At 35.6% G+C, this 27,352-nt stretch overlaps 1 protein-coding gene across 1 annotated transcript; it reads right to left on the minus strand.

Annotated features, from left to right (window-relative positions):
- Nucleotides 1-3,823: 3,823 nt before the first annotated feature.
- On the minus strand, nt 3,824-24,008 carry LOC148945765 (uncharacterized). Its single transcript, XM_089097510.1, has 3 exons — nt 23,828-24,008; nt 4,513-5,139; nt 3,824-4,344 (listed from the first exon to the last, which is right to left on the minus strand). The coding sequence occupies exons 1-3, from the start codon at nt 24,006-24,008 to the stop codon at nt 3,824-3,826; spliced, it is 1,329 nt and encodes a 442-aa protein (XP_088953636.1).
- Nucleotides 24,009-27,352: the final 3,344 nt, after the last annotated feature.

A 27,352-nucleotide genomic window follows, 5' to 3' on the forward strand; every position in this document is an offset into this window, starting at 1 on the left:
AAGAAAGAAACTTGCTCTGAAATGTCTTTTGAAAGGTATTTCTTGGTGTTGAGGTATCCAAAAAGCTGTAAAGTAAAGTTGTGGGTGAAAAGGAAGGATGCTTCAAGTTGGAAAATGGGTTTAGGAGGACATTAAGAAGGAACTTGCTCTGAAATGTCTTTGAAAAGTATTTCTTGGTGTTGAGGTATCCAAAAGCTGTAAAGTAAAGTTGTGGGTGAAAGGAGGATGCTTCAACTTGTAAAATAGGTTTAGGTTAGGTTAAGACATTTCAGAGCAAGTTCCTTTCTTAAAGTCCCTCCTAGACCCATTTTACAAGTTGAAGCATCCTGCCTTTTCACCCACAGTTTTACTTTACAGCTTTTTGGATGCATCAATACGAAGAAAAACGTGTCAAAGACATTTCAGAGCAAGTTCCTTTCTTAATGTCCCTCCTAAACCCATTTTACAAGTTGAAACATCCATCCTTTTCAACCACAACTTTACTTTACAGCTTTTTGGATACCTCAACACCAAGAAATACCTTTCAAAAGACATTTCAGAGTAAGTTTCTTTCTTAATATCCCTTCTAAACCCATTTTACAAGTTGAAGCATCCTTCCTTTTCACCCACAACTTTACTTTACAGCTTTTTGGATACCCCAACACCAAGAAATAACTTTCAAAAGGCATTTCAGAGTAAGTTCCTTTCTTAATGTCCCTTCTAAAACCATTTTACAACTTGAAGCAGCCTTCCTATTCACCCACAACTTTACTTTACAGCTTTTTGGATACCACAACACCAAGAAATACCTATAAAAAGACAGGACATTAAGAAAGGAACTTGCTCTGAAATGTCTTTTGAAAAGTATTTCTTGGTGTTGAGGTATCCAAAAGCTGTAAGTAAAGTTGTGGGTGAAAAGGATAGATGTTTCAACTTGTAAAATGGGTTTAGGAGGGACATTAAGAGGAACTTGCTCTGAAATGTCTTTTGAAAGGTATTTCTTGGTGTCGAAGTATCCAAAAAGCTGTAAAGTAAAGTTGTGGGTGAAAAGGAAGGATGCTTCAAGTTGGAAAATGGGTTTAGGAGGGACATTAAGAAAGGAATTTGCTTTGAAATATCTTTTGAAAAGTATTTCTTGCTTTTGAGGTATCGAAAAAGCTGTAATGTAAAGTTGTGGGTGAAAAGGAAGGATGCTTCAACTTGTAAAATAGGTTTAGGTTAGGTTAAGACATTTCAGAGCAAGTTCCTTTCTTAATGTCCCTCCTAAGCCCATTTTACAAGTTGAAGCATCCTTCCTTTTCACCCACAACTTTACTTTACAGCTTTTTGGATGCCTCAACACCAAGAAATACTTTTCAAAGACATTTCAGAGCAAGTTCCTTTCTTAATGTCCCTCCTAAACCCATTTTACAAGTTGAAACATCCATCCTTTTCAACCACAACTTTACCTTACAGCTTTTTGGATACCTCAACACCAAGAAATACCTTTCAAAAGATATTTCAGAGCAAGTTTCTTTCTTAATATCCCTTCTAAACCTATTTTATAAGTTGAAGTACACATCCTTTTCACCCACAACTTTACTTTACAGCTTTTTCGGATATATATATGTGTGTGTTTGTGTGTGTGTGTGTGTGTGTGTGTGTGTTTTCATAGACATGCTTCAGAACTTCAACCATTTTGAACGCAAACACGTAGTTCAATGTCCACTCCCCTTTTGCAAACTGGAGTATGAATCAATCCGTCTTCGCTTTTGACTAGCCACAGGTGTTATAAAATCATTGCTGCTGCTGCTAGTATAATCCAATATTGAATCTTCTTCTTTTTTAATTGGTGGTGGTGTTGTTGGAGGACTATATTCTCTTATATTAACAATCTTATATTAAGTTCAACACCACTAGAAAGAGGGTCCTAAAAGCCAGTCTCCATTTGGCAGATTACAACATCTTGCAGAAAAATCCACGTCGATGGTTTCAGTATCTGCAAACTGCCAATACGGAGCCGGAAAAGAAGTCTACATTGAAATAAAATTTGCAGATTGGCCGTGCGGATTTGCGGAAACTGCCAAATGGAGACTGGCTTTAAGCCTTTCAAACAGTTCGTGGTAAAGAACTGTAAGAAAGGAGCAACCCGGCTCAATGGTAACCGAAAATCTAGAAAACGGTATTTCGATACCAATAGATACATCAAAAGAATCAGATTTTAATGTTGATTTCAAATATATAAGTTTCACCAAGTTTAGTCCTACTTATCAAAACTTACGCACCTGAGAAAATTTGGGTGATTTTCGAAAAAAGGGGGAAAGCCCCCTAAAAGTTATAGAACCATAATGAAAATCACACCATCATATTCCACGTATCATAGAACCCTACTGTAGAGGTTTCAAGCTCCTATCTACAAAAATGTGGAATTTTGCAGTTTTTGCCAGAAGAAAGATCACGGATGCGTGTTTATTTGTTTTTCTTTCTTTTCCCCAGGGGTGATCGTATCGACCCAGTGGTCCTAGAATATCGTGGGAGGGCTCACTGGAATGAAAATTAAAAGTTCTAATGCCCTTTTTAATTGACCAAAAAATTGAGGACAACTAGGCCCCCTCCCACGCTCATTTTTTCCCAAAGTCACCAGATCAAAATTTTGAGATGGCCATTTTGTTCAGCATGTTCGAAAATATTATAAGTATGTCTTTTAGGATGACTTAATCCCCCGAAGTTCCCGGGAAGAGGGCTGAAAGTTATGAACTTTACCCAATGTTAACATTTAGTTTTGGTTATTGGGATGTTTTCAGGGGAGATTTTTCCTGGTAGGGGGGGCGTGGGTGGGTCGGGGGTCATTTGGGAGGATCTTTCCATGAAGGAAGTTTTCATGGGGGAAGGGACATTGCTATGAAGGGGACGCCAGACTTAGAAGGATTATTTAAAAAAGATCAGAAATTAAATTTAAAAAAACAAGTTTTTCAATTGCAACAGCAGCAACATCAAAACTTTAAACAAACAGAAAATATTATGTATATGATTGGGTTCACCCCCTAGTCAATACCTCGCTCTTTAAGCCAAAGATTATTTAGTACTTTCATAGGAGCTGTTTATTCTAATTAACGGCCTTTGTGACTAAGCGGTCATTTTTAAAGAATTGGAACAAAATTCGAACTTTCGCTTAAAAAGCAAGGTATTGACTAGGGGGCGAACCCCCTAATATACGTATGAAAAATATATGAATATAGAAGTTCGTTGCGTAAGTGAATTCTTCAGTTACGTATATTTATTACTAATAAAAACGTTCGTAAATAAAATTAAACAAGTTTCGAGAAAGCCATTTAACCAAATAAAAGTAAATTAATATGAAAATTTAGTTTTAATTATTCATGTACGGTGAGCCAAGATCAAAACCTGCATTTATAAAAAACTTTCAAATTAAATAAAAAAATCAAGTTTTTTTAACTGAAAGCAAGGAGCGACATTAAAACTTAAAACGAACAGAAATTATTTCGTATATGAAAGGGGCTGTCCGCTCCTCAACACCTCGCTCTTTACGCTAAAGTTTGACTTTCTAACAACTCTATTTTTTTTTAATCACAGTTAAACACAGTTTTTCACCTGGCTTCATGTTTGATCACTCTAAAGACCACTTAAGACATCTTCGCCAACAGAAAAATCCGTTTCTAAATTGCAGAAACTTTTTTTTATGTATAACACTTTCATATATGCATGTTGGAATTAGCACTTAAGTGACTTGGATCAGAAATTTTTTCTTATATACATGCAATTTAAAGGGTTTTTCACATATACGTCCTCATTGGATCTTATTCATAATGCCTGATTCAGAAAACCTTTTCTCATATATATTACACTAAAAGCATTTTTCACTTGTATGCACTTGTTTATGTCTGATCAAACATCCAGACTCACCTAAGCTTTTCTTACATAAATCACACTGAAAAGGTTTTTCACCTGTGTGCACTCGTTTATGGTTAGTCAATGTTGTTGACTCGGCAAAAGTTTTCTTACATATTGTACATTGGAAAGACTTTTCAACTGTATGCATCCGATTATGTCTAGTCAAATCACATGATTGAACAAAGCTTTTCTTACAAACATCACACTGAAAGGGTTTTTCACATGTATGTACTCGCTTATGTTTAGTCAAATTTGCCAACCCAGCAAAGCTTTTCTTACAAATATCACACTGAAAAGGTTTTCCCCCTGTATGTAATCGTTTATGTGTAGTCAAATATCCAGATTCAGCAAAGCTTTTTTTACAAATATCACAGTGAAAGGGTTTTTCCCCTGTATGGACTCGTTTATGACTAGTCAAATGTCCCGACTGAGCAAAGGTTTTCTTACGAATATCACACTGAAAAGGTTTTTCATCTGTATGTACTCGTTTATGATTAGTCAAATAACAAGACCGAGCAAAGGATTTCATTCATATATTACACTGAAACGGCTTTTCCCCTGTATGTACTCGTGTATGTGTAGTCACATATCCAAAATGAGCAAAGGTATTCTTCCATACATCACACTGAAAATGTTTTTAACCGGTATGGGTTCTTTGATGCATTTTCCAATGACCCGATAAAGAAAATCTTTTCTCACATATATTACATTCAAATGATTTCACTCTTTTATGTGTCCTTTGATGCATTTGCAGTTTGCGTTTAGTTGGAAATCTGTTTTTGCATATACTGCACTCATGGTGTTTTCTAATCTTCTTGTGGGGCGAACGGCGATTCAAAAGATTTCCCTTATCGTTGTGGCCTGTTACTCTAGAACTCAACTCAAGTGAACTTAAACTGATAGTTGTGGACAATTCCTGCGAAGTAACTTGAGAGATACCACCCTGTAATACTATTTCAGACTCGTTTTCTGAAAAATGACCCAGTAAAATCAAATGTTCTTTCATGTTATGAACATTGTCTTGCAAACAAATTGGACATCTTCTTGTTTCTCCCATTTGATGCTCAATAAAATGAGCTACAAAGCTTCTATAATCTCTAACTACAGCAGAACAAACATCACATTCTATTGGTGAAAGTTCTTCACAGCCAGTGTCTACATGAAGTTCTAGTATCAGAGATGAATTCTCTGTCTTTCCGCAGAAGTTGCAACGCCAGAGATTCGGTTGAGTTTCACCACCATTGCCACGGATAGTTGAATTCCTTACTTCTGAAATTATGGGATAAAAATAAATAAAAGTCAATGTATCAGCTAAGAGTATTAAGTAAATATATTATATTGAGAAACATTGGATGATTGGAATTTATACTTAAAAAATCTATTCATTTCATAGAAATAATAAAAAATAATATTTAAAATTCGACCCGGAGAAAAATATAACAGTTAAAACACTTAAAAGATTTTACAATCATAAGGATTTCACGAAAGTAGTATATACTAATATACACTTTATAATGTATATAAGTATACACTTAATAATAATTTATTTTTGACCCACTATACAGAAAATGAAGTGGAGTAACACAAGAAAAGAGAAAAAAAAACCAAAAAAAACAACAACAAAAAACAAAGATAAATTTAAAAACAACACAATAAATAAATATTACACTCAATGCGCTGTGGCTACCCGGATAAGTGGGTGGTTAACACCCAAAGTAGCATAAATGTTCTCTTGAAGACGGCTACTTTGTCTGACAAAACAATTTACAATATCCGGAGCGCCGAAAATCCGCATCATCTTTCTATTACTGTATCTGCGAGGCAGATACAATAAAAACTTGCAATATCTGAAATACATAATTTTAATATCGTTAATATCTCCTGGTCGTAACCGTATGTAAAGGGCAGTTGGGAACAAAACCGCATGGTCACAAAAGCTCGAGGACAATTTAACCAATGCTTTTCTGTTATCGTCCCCTGCTGGGGACAATCTTCGCATACCCCAGTTTTAGCTTCTCCTTAATATCACTCAATGCCCGGACACGAAATAACGTAAGCGACTTGCAAATATTGATCCCAAGCCATCGGAAAGACTCACCATTTTTTACAGAAAATAAGCCGCAATCAAGCGGCGCTGCTAAAGATTTTGAATTAAACACTAAATATTCGAATTTAACAGTGTTGAGGCTTAATTAGATTCTCCCATACAGCCGCGATACTAGTAGCACAGACTTCATTAATGTAAACTTTGACCTGCTAACAAGCAGAAGATCATCCGCATATGCAATATAGGAGACGTTTGACAACCCGGAAGAGTAAGAAAGCGATATCATATTAAGAACATTCAATAAACAAGCGTTAAAAATATGAGGTGAAAGCACACCACCCTGACAGACCCCAGATCTAACTTGGATTTTTCCAAAGGCCCGGAACGCCTGCCTCAACTGAATAAATGAATTCTGGCATCAAACCCGAAGTACACAAATAATTGAACTATTTATACCCAAACGTGCCAGAGAAAACCATGCCTGAGCAAACAGTATCGAAAGCTTTAGATAGGTCTAACGCACAAAAGTGAACTTCCGTTTTTAAACGATGTGCTTCTTATAACACCTTTGCAAGTATACGGTGGGCATGCTGGCATCCAATACGCGACTGAAAACTGAACTTATTTGTGTCATAATCCACCTTATCTTTAATAAATGGGAGAAATACATATTCAAATAGTTTGCTGAAATTACACGCTCCAGTGATAGGGTAGTAGGATCCACAATTAAGCGGATCCTTCACTTGCTTCAGAACAGAGGTAACAGTACCACACAGGAAAGAATCATGCACTAGTGAGCTACTAACACACATCTGAAAAAGTAGTTGCAGATGGCTAATCAACTCGGGAGAATCGATTCTTAAATGTTCAACACAAATTGCATCCAAATCAACAGACTTAGATTTTAGTTTTTTAATGCTTTTCACAACAGACTCAGCACTAATAGGGATAATATCTTTCTGGCGTAGTTTACGCGGAATAACTGAATCAAGCAATCTACAAAACCTGGAATGGACTGCATAATTTACTGTACTGAAAATTGTCGAGTAATGACTAACCCATGAATCACCAGGAATTAAACTGAACGAAACAGTCGGGTTTAGCTTACTAGAATTCACCACTTCACTCCATTGCCGAGGATTTTTCGGAAATTCCTTACCCTTATATCGGACGCTTTGCAAGTAAGATTTGAATTCAGATTTAGTTTTTCTTTTAATGTTAAATACATGACCCGAAGTGGGGCGGCCACACGCATTCCATATCCGAAGCCACATTTTTGCCCGATTTTTAGACATTTTTAACTGAGGATCCTCTTTCTATAAAGAACCTCTATTTTTTGAACGGTTACACGAAACAGGGACAGCAACGGCCTCGGTATGTTTAAGGCAGGCAACAATCTGAGAATAGTAAGAATTGAGTTGTGATCGAGCATTAGGCTAGAGGACACTGGTACAAAGTAAATGGTAAGGAACTTTCACAGATGATAGCAGAGTTGCCAAAGTACAGATATAAAATGTCCAGTTAGCTTTATTTCATTCATGCTTATCATACCATTTCGTGCCCCGTACAGAAGATTCACACTGATTCAGCCCAGAAGAATGCGAAAAAGAGACGGTAAAAGAGAGGGGGTGGCGATCATAGTCTCGTTCTTCACCATGAACCTCGATACTCAAAAATATCAGACCAGCCGAGCAAACAAAGTGGTCTATATCAGACACACATCCACTATTATGAATATAAGAAAAATCTGCACTCTTGGCTACTATCTGATATCCATCTGGCAAAGACTGAAGCACAAGATCAGACCGAGTTGACTCTCTATTTATGTTACAATTTAGGTCTCCCACTATGATCCACTTAAAGGTATGATTTTCAATATTCCGAAGGAAATTCTTCAGAGAAGACACAATTTTTGTGAATTTATTAAGTGACAAAACTGTTTTTTTATCATGAGGTAGGTAAGTATTGACTAATCACTAGATCTGCAATTCGAAGGGCAATAAAATTATCGCAAGAGTGTATGCACTGGGGAGAAAAGCACGAAAGTCTATTACTCACAATACCTGCAAGCCCTCTGGAAGTTCTGCCCCTCGTACATTTCGCTCTGGCTGAATAAACTACATGTGCGTCGCGTCTGTTCAGCAAGAGGTTGCTTATAGCCGGTAAGCGATTTATTGGGAGAAATACATTTTCGGGACCGTTCATTTTCTTAGGTACTAGGCAATCTTTGCATTTTGCGACAGATATGTTTAAAGGGCAGACATACAACGCTTCTGTTTTAGTCAGTTTTTGTTTAAAGCATGCTTATATATGGTATTGCGGAATACGCGGCACTTTAGACTGAATTTAACATGGCCTTCTCCACATAACGCACACTTCGGTTCAACAAAGCATGGTGCATCTTTTGTCGATAAATGCATACCGCTGCAGCGGGAACAGCGGGGAGGGCAGGTGCAATTGGCCTTCACATGATCAGGTGATTGACAATTATAACAGCAACAGGGAGGACGGGGACACTCAAATACTCGGGAAATGTCATACTTTACCTTAAGTCCGAGACGAAGTGCATTTGTAAGTCCAACAGCATCGTAAAAGAATATCTTAACAGTCAAGGACTGCCCGAGGCGCTTAGCGTCTACAACTCCTTTACGCCCCACAAGCAAACTAATGTTATAATCAAGCGGTATGCCTTTAACTAATCCAACGAGTTTTCACTCTTCAAGTTCTGCATCGCACTTCAGAACATTCGACAACGCATCATAAAAGTTCTTTGCAGCGACTAGGTCTATATATACTGAAATTTTATTTTACGAGGACTTGATAAAATGAACAGCATGATGTCCCTTGATTTGGTCAATGGCATCGAGACGTCTCACCGGATTGTTAAGCTCGGGAGAAATTCCAGTGATCACTACAATAGAAGTGGACGTGTTTATATTTGGCTTAAACGAAGCAATGTGCAGGGAGGGAAAATTCATATCATTTGATATCAATTTTTCGTTTATCTATTAAAGCGCTCCGTCTAGAAAGCAAATATTACTGAACAACCTGGAGTAAGCTACAGCGGTGATAACCGGCACTTCAGTAGGTGAGACAATGACAAAAATTGGCAGCAGGGAATTGTCAGAGTCACATTGACGCAACAAGTCCAAAATATCTTTCAAATTTCTCTGCGAAGCTAGGTCACCCTGCCTTTTTGGGATAGATTTATTCAGATCTGCTATTCCCCAAAACTCCACTTTGGCATCTTTAATGACTTTATCATAAAAAAATTCCAGTGCGTGATTAATTATCGTCACATCATCGATTCCTTCGAGAAAATTTGATTGGAGAAAATTCAGAACAGGCAAATACGCGTATTCCACTAACATCTTGCTCACGTAACAGCAATAATAGCTGCAATGACAATTCAAGGTCAAAAACAGTCGATAGATATAGTTAGGTCAATATCCAAAGAATTAATCCTTATGCGCAATGCGAAAGTATAATCTTTCCTGGAAAACAACTTCACCGCCCGAGTGCTGAATGATATTTTTCTGGTGGTTTCAATGCGAGAGAAGTAAGTGAAGTGTTGGAGGCTGTCTACCTTGTCCCCGCAATTTAAGGGGCAAGCCCAGCGGGTACCACGGCTCTTGCTAAAAACTCTCCACCCCTCTTCTGCTTACTTTTCTTTCCCCACTTCAATCTCAGCGTAATTGCCTACGAATATCGTATGTCCAGTTTGATCCGATTTGATCTTAATTGTGAACTTTTATAATTTTGAAGGTAACTGAATTAATTAAGTTCTTGTTAGTGAAGTAATAAGTCTAAAAACAGGTCCTTACACTCTGAAGACTGACAATGAATCTGAAGACTGACAATGAAAATGTACTGTCCCAAGGGAATTTGATATAGCCAGCAAAACGATAATCTGATTATGTAAATAAATCCAAACTGAAAGTCCACAGGGGAAAATCACAGCTTTAGCAGGGTTATATCTGAAAAAAATTTCGTGTTAGCACAACGAAGTCTGACTCAATACACTTAACGGTGTAGACACCTAACTTATACAGGCTACACTCAACACTTAAAGTCTAAAAAAATAGTATGCACTTAGATACATTTGATAGCCAACTCCCAACTTTATTTTTCATGGATGAGAGAATTCTTTCTTTATCCTTTGCTTCCTTATTCTCGTAGAATTTGTTTGAACTCAATTTAAATTTTAGTTTCTTTCTTTTCTTTATCTGTTTGTTCTCTATTTCATTATACAACTGAATATCTTTACACAACAACAGAGCATTATTTAGGGCGGGGGGAGGGGCTGCAAGCATCACAGAAGATAGACCGGGGAGGGGGGAGTAAAAGCTAAAAAGGCGAAATAATAAACAAAGAAAACTTCCGAGAAAGAGAACAACATTTTTGTTTTATTTAAATTTAACGCTTAAGTAGCTCAGTGCTAGTAAAAGAGGCAAATAAAAGCTTTTCTACGAGCTAAAACCTCACCGTAACTAGTGTTGTGGCTTAGATAAGATATTTATTTCAAAAAGATCACTATCACAAGCCCACAAAAGGCCAAATTCGGACTTCGGAGTCGACAATATAAATGGTTGCACTAAAACTGGCAAAAATTCAAGAAACAACAACGAAATAGAAAATCATAATGAACTATCATTTAAAAGTCAATAATTAAAACTGTAAAGAGTCAAATAAAAAGTTAAAAAGATAAAAACTGGTCAAATTAAACTTACACAAATACAAATCAGAAAAAGAATTAGAACCGACATAAAAAAAGGGGGGGGGCGGGAATAAGCGAATATACACAAAAAAAAGAGCGAGACATAAATACATATAAATTAAAAGGGACACTAAGAAAGTGTCAATAATTTAACTACAGTAAGTCAATAAAAGAGTTAACAAAAATAAAAACTGGTCAAGAAAGGGTGGGGGACAAAAATACCCCCCCCCCCCCAAAAAGAACGAAAAATAAAATAGTTACCAATTAAAGGGGGAACTGAAAAAAGGGGGGACAAGCAAATGAGTGCAAGAACCTGGGCAGCACCATCAGCTAACAAACAAAAAAAGGGGGAAAAAAAGAAAGTATTGGGACATTTTATTCATTTTTTCTGTAATAAAGGGGGACAAATAGTTCTTTCGTACCTGGAAGTAACGCAGCGATATCTTGCGTAATTATACAGGCAATATCTTGGAGTATGCTCATTGGGTTGCTAAACATGTTTTTATGACATATCTCTAAAACTGTCAAGTTTTATCGACAAAATTTCCACCTATTGTCATAAAGGGTTGAAAGGCTGTTAATCATAAGAATAAAAAGGAGAGGGCCTAGAATAGTCCCCTGAGGAATGCCATTAAATATGGGGAGATGATCTGAGAAACAATTTAGATATTTAAGTGCTTGAGATCTATTAGAGAGAAAAGAGGCAACGAGCTTAACAAGGAAAGTTTCAATGTGGAATTCATTTACAAATTTATCTATGACTAAATTGTGGTTAATCAAATCGAAAGCTTTTTGAACATCAATAGAAATCAGATTAAGCCAAGTGTTGGGTTTTTCAAGTAATTTACCCATGGTATCAACAAGATGGATCAGGTAATGACAGGTTGACGTGGATTTGAGATTACCAAACTGTCTAAGATCAATGAGGGGGAGGACTTTCATCTTAAGCCAGTGTGCGAGAAAACTTTCATACAATTTTGAAAAAATTGAGGTGAGGGTAATAGGACGAATGCCATCAAAGCCAGGCTTCCCATTTTTCTTTTTGATGGGGATAATAAAGCCTTGTCTCCAATATTGAGGGAACTGTCCAGATTCGGTAATCTCATTAAACAGGGTGGATAGGGGTTTTGAGAGGTAATCACTGAAAGCCTTAATCAGAGGAACAGGAATATCTAAAGGGCAAATGCTTGATCGTTTTAGTTTTTCAATATTTTTTACAACATCAAGAGGAGAAATATGTGGGAGTGAAAAAGGATCAGGAATATCTGAAAATGCGTAAAATAGTGGTAGAAGACTCTGGACAATAAAAGCCAGAAACTTATTGGGGTCATTAGCTATGGACTTTGGAGGTTCATTTATATTAAAATTTAGTTGTTCTTGACTCTTGCGGGTAAGTTTTTTAATTTCAGAGTACCAGTTCTTTAGTTTATCATGGCGCAAGTTTTTAATTTTATTTTAATAGTAGGCTCGGGCAGCTTTTCTAATTTGACTTTTTAATTCCTTTCTTAACTTATTTGCTTCAGCTAAATTACCCCTTTTAAATAAGCTTATTTTCGTGCGGATTAACATTTTTATTTTATTATTTTTGTAAGGTTTATTACTGGTGCATTTTCTGATTTTTTTTATTTTTTTTTTCTTTTATTAATTTAAAGATAAAGGTAATAAGGATCCTTTATTTTCGGGCATTATCATCAATAAGGAATATATTACTAACAAATACAACAAGCTCATTTAAAACAACCTTTTATATTTCTTACTTTACTAGGTTTCAGCTATCCCTGCAACCATGATTTATTTGAAATTTGAACAGATTCACGTTTACAAGGATAAGCTGTTCCCGTTTTCTTGCAAGGAAAGGGCAGACAAGAAGGAGACAAATAATGAAGAAAAGAATAATAAGGGAAAGAGAGGAAATAAAAATATTAAGAAGAGGTGGGTATGACTATAGACTCTTCTAACAATCTTGTTCATGAATTAAGAAATGGTGTGATTTATTCTCTGTCATTTGCTCTCCGCGCGCTACTTAAGATACAGATGTCTTATGACTGCTCCTTTCATAGTAAGGATACACCTGAGCCTTAAACATGTACACCCCACCTGACTCTTAAACCCCATGCCTTCTCAAGACCAAAACATAATTTGTACTTTACAGGAAATACATTTTAAATGTTTTTACTTTTTTAACTTTAATAAATAGAAATTATCAAACCTTTAAGGAATAAATACTTCGGGTCATGTATTCAATATTAAAAGAAAAACTAAGTCTGACTTCGAATCTTACTTGCGAAGAGTCCGATATAAGGGTAAGGAATTTCTGAAAAATCCTCGGCAATGGAGTGAAGTGTTGAATTCTAGTAAACTAAACCCGATTGTTTCGTCCAATTTAATTCCTGGTGATTCATGGGTTAGTCATTACTCGACAATTTTCCGTATAGTAAATTATGCAGTCCATTCCAGGTTTTGTAGATTGCTTGATTCAGTTATTCCGCGTAGACTACGCCAGAAAGATATTATCCCTATTAGTGCTGAGTCTGTTGTGAAAAGCAATAAAAAACTAAAATCTAAATCTGTTTATTTGGATGGAATTTGTGTTGAACATTTAAGAATTGATTATCACGAGTTGATTAGCCATCTGCAATTACTTTTTTAGATGTGTGTTTGTAGCTCACTAGTGCCGGATTCTTTTCTGTGTGGTACTGTTACTTCTGTTCTGAAGTGTGGGAAGGATCCGCTTAATTGTGGATCCTACCGCCCTATCACTGTAGCGTGTAATTTAAGCAAACTATTTGAATATGTATTGCTCCCATTTATTCAAAATAAGGTGGATTATGACGCAAATAATTTCAGTTTTAAGTCGCGTATTGGATGCCAGCATGCCCACCGTATACATGCAATGGTGTTATAAGAAGGACAACGCTTCAAAGCGGAAGTTAACTTTTGTGCGTTAGACCTATCTAAAGCTTTCGATACTGTTTGTCACTATCAGGCATGGTTTTCTCTGGCACGTTTGGGTGTGAATAGTTCATTTATTTGTGTACTTCGGTTTTGGTACCAGAATTCATTTATTCAGTTGAGGCAGGGTTCCCGGGCCTTTGGCAAAATCCCAGTTAGATCTGGGGTCCGTCAGGGTAGTGTGCTTTCACCTCAAATTTTTAAAGCTTGTTTATTGAATGTTCTTAATATGATACCGCTTTCTTACTCTTCAGGGTTGTCAAACGTCTCCTATATTGCATATGCAGATGATCTTCTGCCTATTAGAAGGTCAAAGTTTACATTAATGAAGTCTGTGCTGCTAGTATCGCGGTTGTATGGGGAAATCGGATTAAACCTCAACACTGATAAATGCGAATATTTAGCGTTTAATTCAAAATCTTCAGCAACGCCGCTTGATTGCGGCGTATTTTCTGTAAAAAGTGTTGAATCTTTCCGATGGCTTGGGATTAATATTTGCAAATCGCTTACCTTATTTCGTTTCCGGGCATTGAGTGATATTAAAGAGAAGCTGAAACTGGGGTACGCCAAAATTGTCCCCAACAGGGGAAGATATAAAAGAAAAGCATTGACTAAATTGTACTCGAGCTTCTGTGACCATGCAGTTTTGTTCCCAGCTGGCCTTCACATCCTGTTTCGGCCAGGGGATATTAGCGATATTAGAATTATGTATTTCAGATATTGCAAGTTTTTATTGTATCTACCTCGCAGATACAGTAATAGAAAGATGATGCGGATTTTTGGCACTCCGGATATTGTAAATTGTTTTGTCAGACAAAGTAGCCGTCTTCAAGAGAGCATTTATGCTACTTTAGGTGTTAACCACCCACTTATCCGGGTAGCCACCGCGCATTGAGTGTAGGGCCTAATATTTATTTATTGTGTTGTTGTTAAATGTATCTTTGTGAGTTTTTTTTTCTCTTTTCTTGTGTTATTCCACTTCATTTTCTGTATAGTGGGTCAAAAATAAATTATTATTATTAAATATCTATATATGTATTTTAAAATGACAATACATAGTAATTTTTTTTTCTGTCCAAAATTAGGAGCGAGTTATTTCTGTTTAGGAACCATTTATTTGATCAAAATGTTTGTTTGAGCACTGGGATGTCTTACCCTATAGCCTAGGGCTACATCTGTCCCTTCTAGGAGGGGGGGGGGATGGAAATTCTTTTTGGCATCAATCATTATACTTTTAAAGTACTTAAGGGATAATTTACAGCAAAATTCTAGTCAGAGGCTTCTTCTAATCTTGAAAAGTAAATAAGTTAGGAGAATGAAACTTCCAGGGATAAATTCAGAGCCTAAATTATAAAATAGGAGGGTGTTTTCAAGCTCTTATCTCTACTCCTTCCTTATTTTTAAGGCTTTGACAATACTTTGGAAGACTGGTCTATACCTGCCTTAATCGCTGAAAGATTCATATTTTCCTAAATTTGTTTTGAGTCAGCTTTTCTTTGATTCTAAGTTTAGACAACTCAGATGATTTTAGTTGGATTTTAAGCCACATTGGGATTATTTTTTCCAATTTAAGACAGTTTTGTTTGTATATATGGAGCAGCTTTAGCTTATTTTCTAACAATTTCAATATTAGGCATTTTTGGACCCATGAAAATGATAATTTATTTCTTATGATTTTTGGGTATAAAAAGGTTAAAAGACTGTCGACTGTGATATTTTTTTACATTTAGGTAATATGACAGTTTTAACCGGCCTAAGAGGATAAGAAGAAACATGACAGACTTGTTTTGAATTCTTAGATTTATAATTAAATAGTAAATTTGAAATCAATTTTTTAACATATGCTTATTTTAAAAAATTATGGCAATAAATTATTATTTTCAGAGGTCCTAAAAGGACTTAAAATAAAATTAGCAAAAAAAGCGATTCTTATATACAGAAAGAGCCTAAAAAATGGTATCAAGTGGTATATTCACTTTAATCGTAGGTCTATTATATAAACTGATCCATATTTACTTGTTGTTAAACTTATTCAAAACATTACAAATTAGGATTTAGTCAATTTATGAGGTTCCATACAATTTCATTGGGACTTGTGTGGGCTGTATATCTAATTCTGAACTTTTCGTTGTTATAACACAAATTTTGTGCAACTTTATCAAAGTTTGATGCCCTAATAGTCCTAGGACGTAGAGAGAGGGCTCATTTGAACATTAATTAAAAGTTCTATTGCCCTTTCTAAGTGACCAAAAAGATTGGCGGGCAACTAGCCAGCATCCCAGATCCCATTTTCTCCAAAATACTTTAACAAAAATCTTTAGATAACCATTTTGTTCAGCAAGGCTAAAACGGTCCAAAACTATGCCTTTGAAGATAACACTGCCCTCCAAAGCCCCTGGGTATAGTTCTTTAAATTATAAAATTCGCCCATTGAATATGTGCAGTATTTGTTATTGGGAAGTATACACATTTTCGGGAGGAGATTTATGCTTGAAGTTGGGTTTTTTGTAGATTTTGTTCCTGGAGAGGGAAATTTCTAAGGGAAATTTTACACTAAGGGTATTTGACATTTGAAAATATTTTTTTTTTGTTTTACTATCTCTGTCATAGCTTTTTTGCACGTATCGACGTTCAGGGGGAATTCTTCATGGGAAATTTTTTGGTATGATTTGATGTAATTTAAAAAAATTCCTTGGAAGGGGGGATTTATGAAGGGATTGGAAATACGATTAGAGCTTAAAGTTTGTTTTCAAGTGAAAATACGCTGAGGATAATTTAAAAGACGATAAACGCAGGCCAAACTTTTAAAGTATATGCCGCTCCCTTCTCCTTCTAAAGGGCATCAAACTTTTTGAATGTTTGAAAAGTTCCAGGGAAATTCCATGGAAGGGAGAGTGAAAATATGCTGAGGATAATGTAAAAGACAATAAACACCCGCCACACTTTCAAAGTATCTGCCTCTCCCTCCTCCCTCTAAATCCCCCCCCCCAAAAAATATCTGTAAACTTTTTATTAGCAAATATCTGTAAACAACTGACAAGGTCCAACCAGTAGCCATTTTACCATGTTTACCGTGGACGTTCAGGTTATCCTGAAATGCTTGGACTTTTCAACTATGCTGAACAGAGTTGTTTTGTTAATTAAAAAGCGCAATAGAAATTTTAAATTACGTTTTAGTGACTCCTCTCTGGATATTTTAGGACCATTGGTTCTATACCCTTACCTCGTGGGAAAAAAACAAGCACGCCTCCGAGGTCTTCATTTGACAAAAAAAAAGAAAAGAAAAAAAGGCAGCTAAAGTTGAATAATAGTCGTTTTAGATTAATTAAAAATATGTATTCAAAATTTTTAAGGGCACACAGATGGGTAAAAACTATTATATTTATAAAATTTCTTTTTAATTTGATGATTCAATTCTTATCCGAAGTTTAATTTGAAAAAAAAAATAGGTTTTTCAAAATTCAATTTCGGTAGCTATGAAAAAAAGGTCAGAAAATAGCCCAATCCTGTTTGTGGAACATCACCCCTGAAAATAAAATTTCTCCCATAAAATACTTATAATATCTTTTAAAACTGAGAACATGATTTTTAAGCAGCTTTAGCAGCTAAAATAGTTTTACCAATGCCTTACTCGGAAAGGACTAAATCTACGGTGCTTGGAAGAGACAAATTACTATATTTCTTGGAACGATAAAAAATTTCTTTGAAATTTGCAATCTATCCCAGACTAATCAGCATGAGTACTTATCTTCATTATAACATACTGCTGTAATTGTCTCGGTACGGTTGACCTATGATCTATTATTGACGCTAGTCGGCACGTAAGTTTGATCGGCAAGAAGAATAAACAGCCATTTAAACCAACCTTCTGGTAAATTTTCACTGACCTTTTTAAGATTCTTTTTTCACTGACCTTTTTAAGATTCTTTAAGATAATTTTTTTGCTATAATCGGCTACAACCCAAGATTTTGTTCAATATGTTTTCCTCTATTGGGACTATTTCTAGTAAAATACTCTGGGAAGCTAAAATCGTACTAATTCATCAAAATTTACTTTTCTCTTCTAAGTAACGATATCAACTCTATACTTCTGCCTCCCAGTTTTAATCTGGTTTCATCTGAAGTATATTTTCTAATATTTAACCATTTCCACTCTAGATCCAATAGTCTGTAAAGGAACTCTATCTAAGTATCTGAATTTGTCTTTGTTTCAATTCTAGATTTTTAACGCATGTGTTCCAAACTCAAATCGGCCAGCCCAATCGGCCAGCCCTAGTCTTTTAGAGTTTTTACAAGTCCCTTGCATCCTCAGTCGGCAATCCTTCAAAAGCGATTTGTGCTTTACCATTTAAGTTAGATTGAATTTTTGCTACCTGAATTTTTTATTCGGGCCTACCGTTCAATTCATTTTTTTCCGCGATTGGAAATATACAAATATCAATCTTAGTTTTCCATTATTGGTTGGAGGACTACCGTACGCATTAAATCCATAAGAAATTATTGTTGAGGTTCTTTGAAGCTCTTCCTATGATTATGTCTATTATTGGCCTCTTTTTCTCCGTTTTCCTGTCTTTCGTGTAATTCCGTAAAATCTACATTTTAAAATCTTAACGACACACAAACAAATGCTGATGGCACAAACAGTGAAATGACAAAGGAATAATCGTTGAATAAGGTATAGAAAAATAGGAAGAAGTGACGTACTTAATAAAATAAAACTATTAGAAATTAAAGATGAAATACAAATAAACAGATTAGAGATTAGGAAGCTATTGCAATGTAAGTGGTCAATTAAAGTTCCAATAAGTTAATCAGAGGCAACGCTAAAGCGTTTTTATAAATAGCCATTTCATTAAAAAATAATTTAGCCATAATTTTTTTTAAATAGCCATTTCATTAAAAACAATTCAAAGTTCAGACAAGAAAAACTCCTGTGTCGATGCAACCCCTCATGGCCCGGAGGCAGGCGTTGTAAGTAATGCTAAGGGGGCAAATATCATTTTTATGGATAGGATGCTTGTATAAACTTCGTTTTATGGATAGAATGCTTGTATAAACTTCGGAGAGGTTTCATTTGATTAGAAATTGAACTTCTTGTTCACTTTTTACGTGTATTTATAGTGGACTGCAACTAGCCCCCCCCCCTCCCCACCCGAACCGCGTCAGATAAAAATTTAGAAATTGTAATTTTGTTAAAAATGCGTTAAAGTTCTGATAACAAATAATCTGGTGTCAAGACAGACCCCCAGGGCCCAAGGGCCAGCGTTGTACGATATTCCCTGGGGGCAGATATGGTTGTTCAGGAAAGGATGCTTATATAAAATTTATCGAGGGATAAATTGAATGGAAAATTACAGTTCAATTTCAGCTTTTGAGAGTCTAAAGAAATTGGAGGGAAACTAGAACCCCCCCCCCCGAAACCATTTTTTCCCGACTGCATCCGATAAAAATTTAGAGATAGCCATTAAGCTAAAATTGTTCAAAACACAGATAACAAAAACTCAGGTGCTGACAAAACCCCCCAGGGCCTGAGGGCAGGCGTTGTAAGTTATGCCCTGGGGTATATATTGTTCTGATTAATGTTATAATCTTATAAACTTCAGAGGGCTCAGTTTTTTGGAAATTGTAATTTCGAGCTAAATTTTTAATAGTAAAAACAGATCCGACGGCACATAGCCTCCCCCCCCACCCGCCGTCTGTTTACAACCCTCTCGGAGACAAATTGTTAGAGAGAAATTTTGTTAAAAAAAAAAATAGTTAAAAGGTAGGATAAGAAAAACTCAGGTGTCAAGACAGACCCCAGTGCCCGGGAGAAGGCGTTCTAATTTATGCCCTCTGGGCATGTATGGTTATTATTAAAGGAATTGAAAGTTCGAGTTCACTTTTTAAAAGTCTATAAACATCCGCGGGACACTCGCCCCGCAAGGTCCCCCCCCCCCTACACCCCTCTTTTCCCCCAGCCTATCAAATAAAGTTCTTAAAATAACCCTTTCATTAAAAATAAAATTCGAAGAGGTTTAATTTTATTGGAAATTGAAAGTTCTCTTTAACTTATTAAGAGTCAAAAGAGACTGGAGGGCCCCTAACCCGCCCCCACCCCTCCACGCCCTAAAGGAATCAGATAAAAATTTTGAGATATACATTTTGTTAAAAATAATTTAAAGTTCATATATCAAAAACTCCGGTGTCGACACAGCCCCCCAGGGACTGAGGGTAAGCGTTGCAAGCTATGCCCTGGGGGCATATATGGTTGTTATGGAAGGGATGCTCGTATAAACTTAATATAGGGCTCATTTGATCGGAAATTGAAAGTTCTAATGCACTTTTTAAGAGTAAAAAGTGATCGGAGGGCAGCCAGCCTCCCCCATACTCCATTTATTTTTTTTTCCCAGACACACTTCATATAGAAAGAGTCATCGTATAACTTCAAAGGGGGCTCATTTGAAAGGGGCCAAACTTTTTCCACTGATACAATCATAGGAAAAACATACAAAAATTAATAACATAAATTAATAAATATGTCGTAAACGAGTAATGCTTGAATTGAATATAAATATCAATATTAAAACAAAAAAAAATATTTTGATATTGAAGTAAAAAAGAAACTTAAAAAAAACAGAAAGTAAATAAAAAATCAATGCAAACATACAATGAATATTTATGATGAATAAATAAATCTTAAAACGAGTGAGACATAAATTGATATGCAATTCAAGCTTGAAACGAACAAAATCACTACAAACAAGAGTTTGGGTATCGCCTCCTTCTCTCACTGTAAGTCTAAAACCTAATGCGTCACACACCGAGAGACATTTGTACGTCTCTTTGCTTAGGGCAGCTTGGTTCTGCCTTCAGTCGTAAGTAGTAGTATTCTAGATAGAGTTAAGATTTTACTTTTTTAATTCAAATTCTAGTCATTGTTATCTTATCAAGTTAATCCCGGAACTCTTAATTTTTTACCTTGATTACTGATAGATGTGAAGCCAAATTCCTGAGACTCTGGTGCAAGTTTACATTGTACCGACATGCTTGGAAAATTAGTCGTCGGACCATCTTCTAGTTTGGGTAACAAAAAAGGGTCTGAAATGTCAACCTGCTTCTTAATGTCACTTGGTAAAGCATTTTCAACTTCTAAAAACATCATTAAAACAGATATAAAAGAAGTTTGACAAAAATGGATATACATTTTACGAAAAGAAAATTCAGGAAATTCAGACAAAGATGTAGTAAAAAAAAAAGTGATGCGTATAGAACACCTTCTTCTTAAAAAAAAAATTTATTATTCAGTCAAATAAGCTTCCTCCAAACTTGATATGGCCACATTTCCCATGAAACCTCGTATGTCCTGGGGCCTAAATTACACTCCTTACCCTTGCCCAAGGGTTATGGGGATTATATAATCTCCAAAGGCAATAGGACATTATCTTTGTGCTTTTTGAGCACAATGGCTAGGTCAAATGTGCGCTCAGATATAATACGTGGAGGGGGGGGGGGCAACTTAAGAGTAAATTTTTACTAATAAAATATAGAACAAGAAACTTTCAATTCCGGATCAAATGATCTTCCTTCAAGGTTTATACGACCATCCCTTTCCATCAAACCTTATATGCCCCAGGAGAATAACTTACAACCCTTGACCCAGGAATTTACAGGTCTGTGTAAAATTTGGCTATCTAAAATTTTGGTCAAATGCATTTGGAGAAAAGAGAGCATGGAGGGGGGGGGGTAATAGTTGCCCTCCAAGTCGTTCACTATTTAAGACGAAGCTAGAACTTTAAATGTCCAAACGACTGAGCCCCCTCCAAGGTTACGACCACCCCATCTATAACATACTTGTATGCCCCCGGGACAGAGTATCTGATCTTTCAACTACCTTTAACATAATGGGTCTCTCACATTTTTTATGGTCTATAATTGGGGGACCGAGGGGCTTGTCGTAGGCAAGATGCCCTCCGAACAATTCTCACTCTTAATACGGACACTACAACTTTCTATTTTCAATCAAACCAGCCACCTCCAAAGTTTATATAACCCCCACATCCAAAAAAAATTACATTTCACATGGTATAACCTTCAGCATGTGCCCCCAGGCACTGGAGGGGTTGTAATGCCCCTGGACTTTTTTTCTAATCTTTGAACTATCTTTAACAAAATGGGCTAAAGGGGATGCATTTGGGGAAAAGAGGGCGTGGGGGAAGGGGCTAGTTGCCCTTCAGTCACTTCTCACTCTTAATACAAGCACAAAAACTTTCGATGTCCAATGAAATGAGTCCCCGCCAAAGTACAGACGACCACCCCACCTAAACAGCCTTTAATTTCCAGGGTACAACTTTTACACGTGTACCCTGGCTCTGGATGAGTTGTGTCAACCCATGATTTTCTTTTATCTTATTTTTGATATGTTTTTAAAAAAATAGATATCTGAATATTTTGATCGGATTCATTTGGGGAAAGAAGGGGCGGAGGGTCTAGTTCCCCTCCTATAGCTTTTGACTCTTAAAAAAGGAAAAAGAACTTTCAATTTCCAATGAAATGAGCCCCTCCTAAATTTATACGACCAACCCTTCCATATAACCCTTATAGACACCCAGGAAATAACTTTCAACATGTGCATCCGGGCTCTGGGGGAGTTTGATGACCCCTTCGTATTTTTATTATTTTGAACAAAATAGGATTTAAAAATATTTTGAAGAAAATGGCTATCACAAACGTATGATTGGATGCATTTTAGGACAAGACAGCGTGAGGGGGGGGGGGGCAGGGGCCACTTTTAAATCCAATAACTGTTAATTACTAAAAATTACCCATTAGCTTCCAATTTCTAGTCGAATGAACCCCCTTCCAAGTTTATAACACCACACTTTGCATATGAAGTGCATTTGGAAAAGAAAAATTGAAGCCTTATGGCCTTTTCTACAGACAACGATAAAACAGTACCTCTGATAACAATGTCTTAGTTTGTACTTATTCAGGAGTCCAGCAAGGCTACGCTTTATGCTCATCTCTACAAATCGGTTTGATGAACTCTTTCCAAAAGAACATCATAAATGCTATGGGAGATCATGGAATCAAAAAGAGAAAGTAAAACTTGTTCCAGACATAGATTTTGCTGACGATTTGACTGTCCTAGTTGAAAAATTAAGCAAAATGAATTTTTTTTTTTTTTAGGCTCTGAGAGCTAAGGGTGCAAAAATAAGTTTTAAGATTAGTGTTAAAAAGATAAAGTTAAATTGAATAAAAATTATTTAGAGTAAAGAGTAATAAAGGGTAACGAGAAGATGGAACCAACGGATAGCTTCACTCACCTAGGTGTTATTATTACTAAAGATGGTGGATGTAATGAAAATGTTAAAGTAGAATAACCACGGACCAGGATGTTTTTACGAACATGAAAAAAGGTTTGGAAGAATAGAAAGATATGTCTCCAAACTAAGATTAGAATATTGGGAGACTAGAGTGATAACAGTGATCAATTATGATTTTGAAATGTGGGTAGTACAAAAAACGGAAAAGGATTTTTTAGATTTTTTCCAAAGAAACTGTTAACAGATTCTTTCGGGCACCCATCTAGATGATTATAGTTCAATTAGAAAGCTGTACGAAAAAAACGGCTCTATCCAGATCTTAATTAATTGGAAAATATATTTATTTTCATCAAGTTTCTTATTTATTTTTTTCAAAATTATTCAGTTGTGTCCTTGCAATAGAGGATGATATAATAGAAAGACTATACAAAATAATAACAAAAAATACATACAAAAATTTCAAGGCTATAAAATCTTCCTTTTTTTCGAGGTACTTTTCATCATGCTTACATGTCGTTTATTTACATACTACCAAGTGATACAACAAGATCGTTATACAACGCTAAAAAAAAACAGAAAATGCAAGGTGAAAATTAGATTAAACAGATTGTTATCTTCCCCATATACACCACCTTGGTTGATAATGAATAGTAATCATCTACCAGGTCTAGCACTGGGGCTTTATTTCTGAAATTATTACCCTACAACAGTATGCAAACTTGGGAATTCCGATCTTTTGAATATGTTAATCAGACTGTACTGTGAATCGTGTCTCACACCAAGAGACATTTATAAGTCTCTTAGCTTAAGGCAGCTTGGTTCTGCTTTCAGTCGTAAGTGGTAGTATTTTAGTTAGAGTTAAGATTTTACTTTTTTAATTCACATTTTATCCATTGTTATTCTATTTAGTTGATCCCAGAGCTCTGAAATGATTACCTTCATCCCTAATAGATGTGGAGCCAAATTTCTGAGACTCAGGCTGAAATTTACATGACACAGAAATGCTGGGAAAAGTGCTCAACGGACCATCTTCAAGTTTGGGAAACATTAAAGGGTCCAAAATATCAACCTGCTTCTTAAGTTCACTTGGTAAAGCATCATCAACTTCTGAAAACATAAATTAAAAGGGATGTAAAACAATTTCGACAAAAAGAGTATTTAGAAAATTTAGGCAAATATGTAGTTCCAAAAAAACAATGTGATGTAAATAGAACACCTTGTTATATAAAAAAATTTTATATGATGAGAACCTCAAAAAATTAGAAAACATAGTCTCCAGTTAGTCTTTTAAGTGGGGCTCTGGTACAACATCAACGAAAGCGCAATAATATGTCCATTAAAAAAACTTCGTAAGAAAAAGTTGCATTTTATTTTTATAAATTCATTTCTTCTATAAATCGAAAACATGTATAATTTTTTGTTTAAGTTGTAAGATTTTAAGAACAAAAGCAGATATTTTGATGAGTATTAAAGTTACCAGTGTCGGCCCAAGCCATTAAGGCAGAAAAATTATAATTTGTTCGAATATAAAAACGTAGCATATTAAAGATCTCAAACTGGTTTCGGATTTATAAATAGCAGCCCACAAGTCTTGTGACACAAATGCACAAGTTTCACTTTTTGTATGATTTATGTTTCATTCAGGGCCTAAAGAAGAACTTTTAGGGTTATCACCACTCAAAGGTCACACCCATGAGAAGATGTCGCAATTGCTTTAACTTAATTTTTAGATAAGCAGCATAATTCCGTCGATAAAAAATTCTGCTGATCTCAACAGATGGGGCTTTGTATGATTTTGGTCATACAAAACTATGACAAAAGTAAGAAAAAGGGTCTTTTGCTACTTTAAAAGAAATTCAATCACAAGATGCTTTTTTACCATTGCATCATTCATTAAATTCATCATTCATGCCCTTCGTGCACAAGCATTTCCGGAAGAAATTTGCAACTTTATGGATTAGCGATTACCATTATAAACTCCATTTTAGTCAAAGTTCTTAATCATCGCCAATTCAAATAATTTTTATTTGAAATGGAGACTGAGTACCCTGATCTTCTGTTAAATAAGAAGATTGGTTATCAAGAGAGGACATTTGAAAACGTGTCGCGTCCCTTTTTGTCAAAACTAATGCATTTCTCCCTTAGAAGGGCGTTCATTATCCAGAACTAACCGATGACCAGTGGATGAAACAGTTTTATTGCATGGTAGATATGATACTATTTATCTAAATCAAATTGATAGTAAACTACAAGGTAAAAAAAACTTAATGAAGCAATAAATGTTAGAAGACTCAATAACAGTCGAAAAAAATTAAAAAAAATAGCTTTGGATGACCAAGAGAAGGAAGACATGACCAGTTTCAACACCTGGAATAGCATTCCAGACTCTTACAATCAGCTAAAAAAGCTTGTGTTTGCTCTTCTTTCCCTTTTTGGTTCTGCATGTACGTGGGAGAAATTCCTTTTTCAAGCATGAACATTATCAAGAGTAAAATGACAAGTTGATGAGAACTTGTAATCATGCAACATATTGAAAACAACAAAATACAAACCTGACTGCTACAAACGTCACAAGGAGATGCCGGTATATTGTTTGCACTAATAAATATCTAATAAGCAGGAAATTTAGTTTTATTTAATGTAAGACTTATTTATTAAAATAAAAGTAGAGCTTATGTATTATCTGGTACACTCCCGAGAACAAACCTCTTTTATCTCCCTGTATTAAGAAAGAACTAGCTTACGCTCAGAGTAAAACAAGCGGGTGACAGAATACATAGGAGTTATAGAATTTGGTCTATATATTTGCACACTAAGGGAGTGAGCATAAATTATTTTGACAGCGTGAAGTTAGAAAACAATTCTTACTTCATAATATGCAGAATAATTGTACATGGACAACTCATTTTGCATGAAAAACCGCTATATTTTATCCTTGCCCCTCCCTAATGTTAAAATATTTAGCCTAAATTTGTTAATAAAGTATTGTATTTTCATTATATTTCATTAGGATTAACCGAACTTCACTTCTCGAGTGTTTACCAATAAGTACAAAAAAAAAACTGAAGAAGATTTTGCTCAAATTTCTTTAAAAGTTATTGAAATATTCATATTTGGCTCTTTGTCCCATAATTTTATCAACAACAATGTTCAAACCCAGTAAGAATTTCCCTTGGATCATTTCCCTTGATCTCCACATTTAATGTTAAGTCTGAAAAGAGAAAGTGGAAAAGCGAAAGAATTTTGAATCCGTATTCTGACAACATGCACCAGTGTAAAATATTCCCTGGAAAGTCCACACCCCAAAAACTTCCTTCACCAAAGAAAAATTATCTCAGTGAGTAATTTTTAAATTTTGATCAGACTACTTTAGGGATAAAAGAGCGTTCTAATTCTTGTTCGAGTGAGCCCTCTCCCAATATTCTAGGACAATTCGTACGATACGACCACCCCAGGAAAGAACAGGCATCCGTGATCTTTCTTCTGGCCAAAAAAAAATACAAAACTCACATGTTTGCAGATGGGAACTCGAAACCTCTACAGTAGGGTTTTCTAACCCGATGAATCAGAAGGCGTGACTTTTATTAAGCTGTCATGACTCTTAGGGGTGTTACCTCCCTTTTTCTAACATCAGGCAAAGTTCCTCAGGCTTGGACCTTTTGATTGGTAACGCTAAACTTAATGCATCTTATTTATCATGACTCAACATAATAAGCAAATTCTTTTGATACATCTAAACTATGACATCAAAATTTCGTGTCAAGTTTCTTTTTTCATTATAAATAATAAAAAAATAAAAATTTGGTTTTGTGCCGAACTATTTGAATTGTTTTTTTTTTTATGCTTTTAGTAAAAAAGAAAGTTTTTATATAGAAAAAAATTTTTTAAATTTTTTTAATGCATTTAAGTGTATGATAATCTAAGTTTTTACCTTTTTAAACTTTGTTATTTTTAATATTGTATTGCTAAATCCTGAAATGTTGATCATTTATCAGCAATGGTGGAGAGCAAGTATACGACCCCACTCTTTTAACGGCAAGGTGGACATCTTCCGTAACCCACGTCTCATCCTAACCATTAAACTTTTTACATCAACTCCAGTTCTCCACCACGCCTGCTGTTAGACAAAGCAACATTCCTCAAGAATTTTTGTCCACAGAATCTACTCTTGGTCCGGCACCAAACCCTCATAGACTATTTGCATCAACTTGACCCGGCCCCGACATCCCCGGGCTGGGTTCGGGGGGTAATTGCTGGGGGTTTATTTCCGGGGGCATTCTTGTTCGGGGGGTAATTGCCGGGAGGTTAAAGGCCTAGAACCCTATGAACAGTCAAGTTTCTCAAATCACTTTTAATTTCATAGTTTTTTAGTTACAAACAGTAAAAGTTTACCAAACCCGAGGTGCTATGAGAATTAAATCGACTACATATTATGGCTGCAACAGAATCAGAGTCCTATAC

The sequence above is a fragment of the Artemia sp. Qi Xiang Cuo genome, chromosome 12 (genome assembly GCF_049724085.1).
Source record: "Artemia sp. Qi Xiang Cuo chromosome 12, ASM4972408v1, whole genome shotgun sequence".
NCBI lineage: Eukaryota > Metazoa > Arthropoda > Branchiopoda > Anostraca > Artemiidae > Artemia > Artemia sp. Qi Xiang Cuo.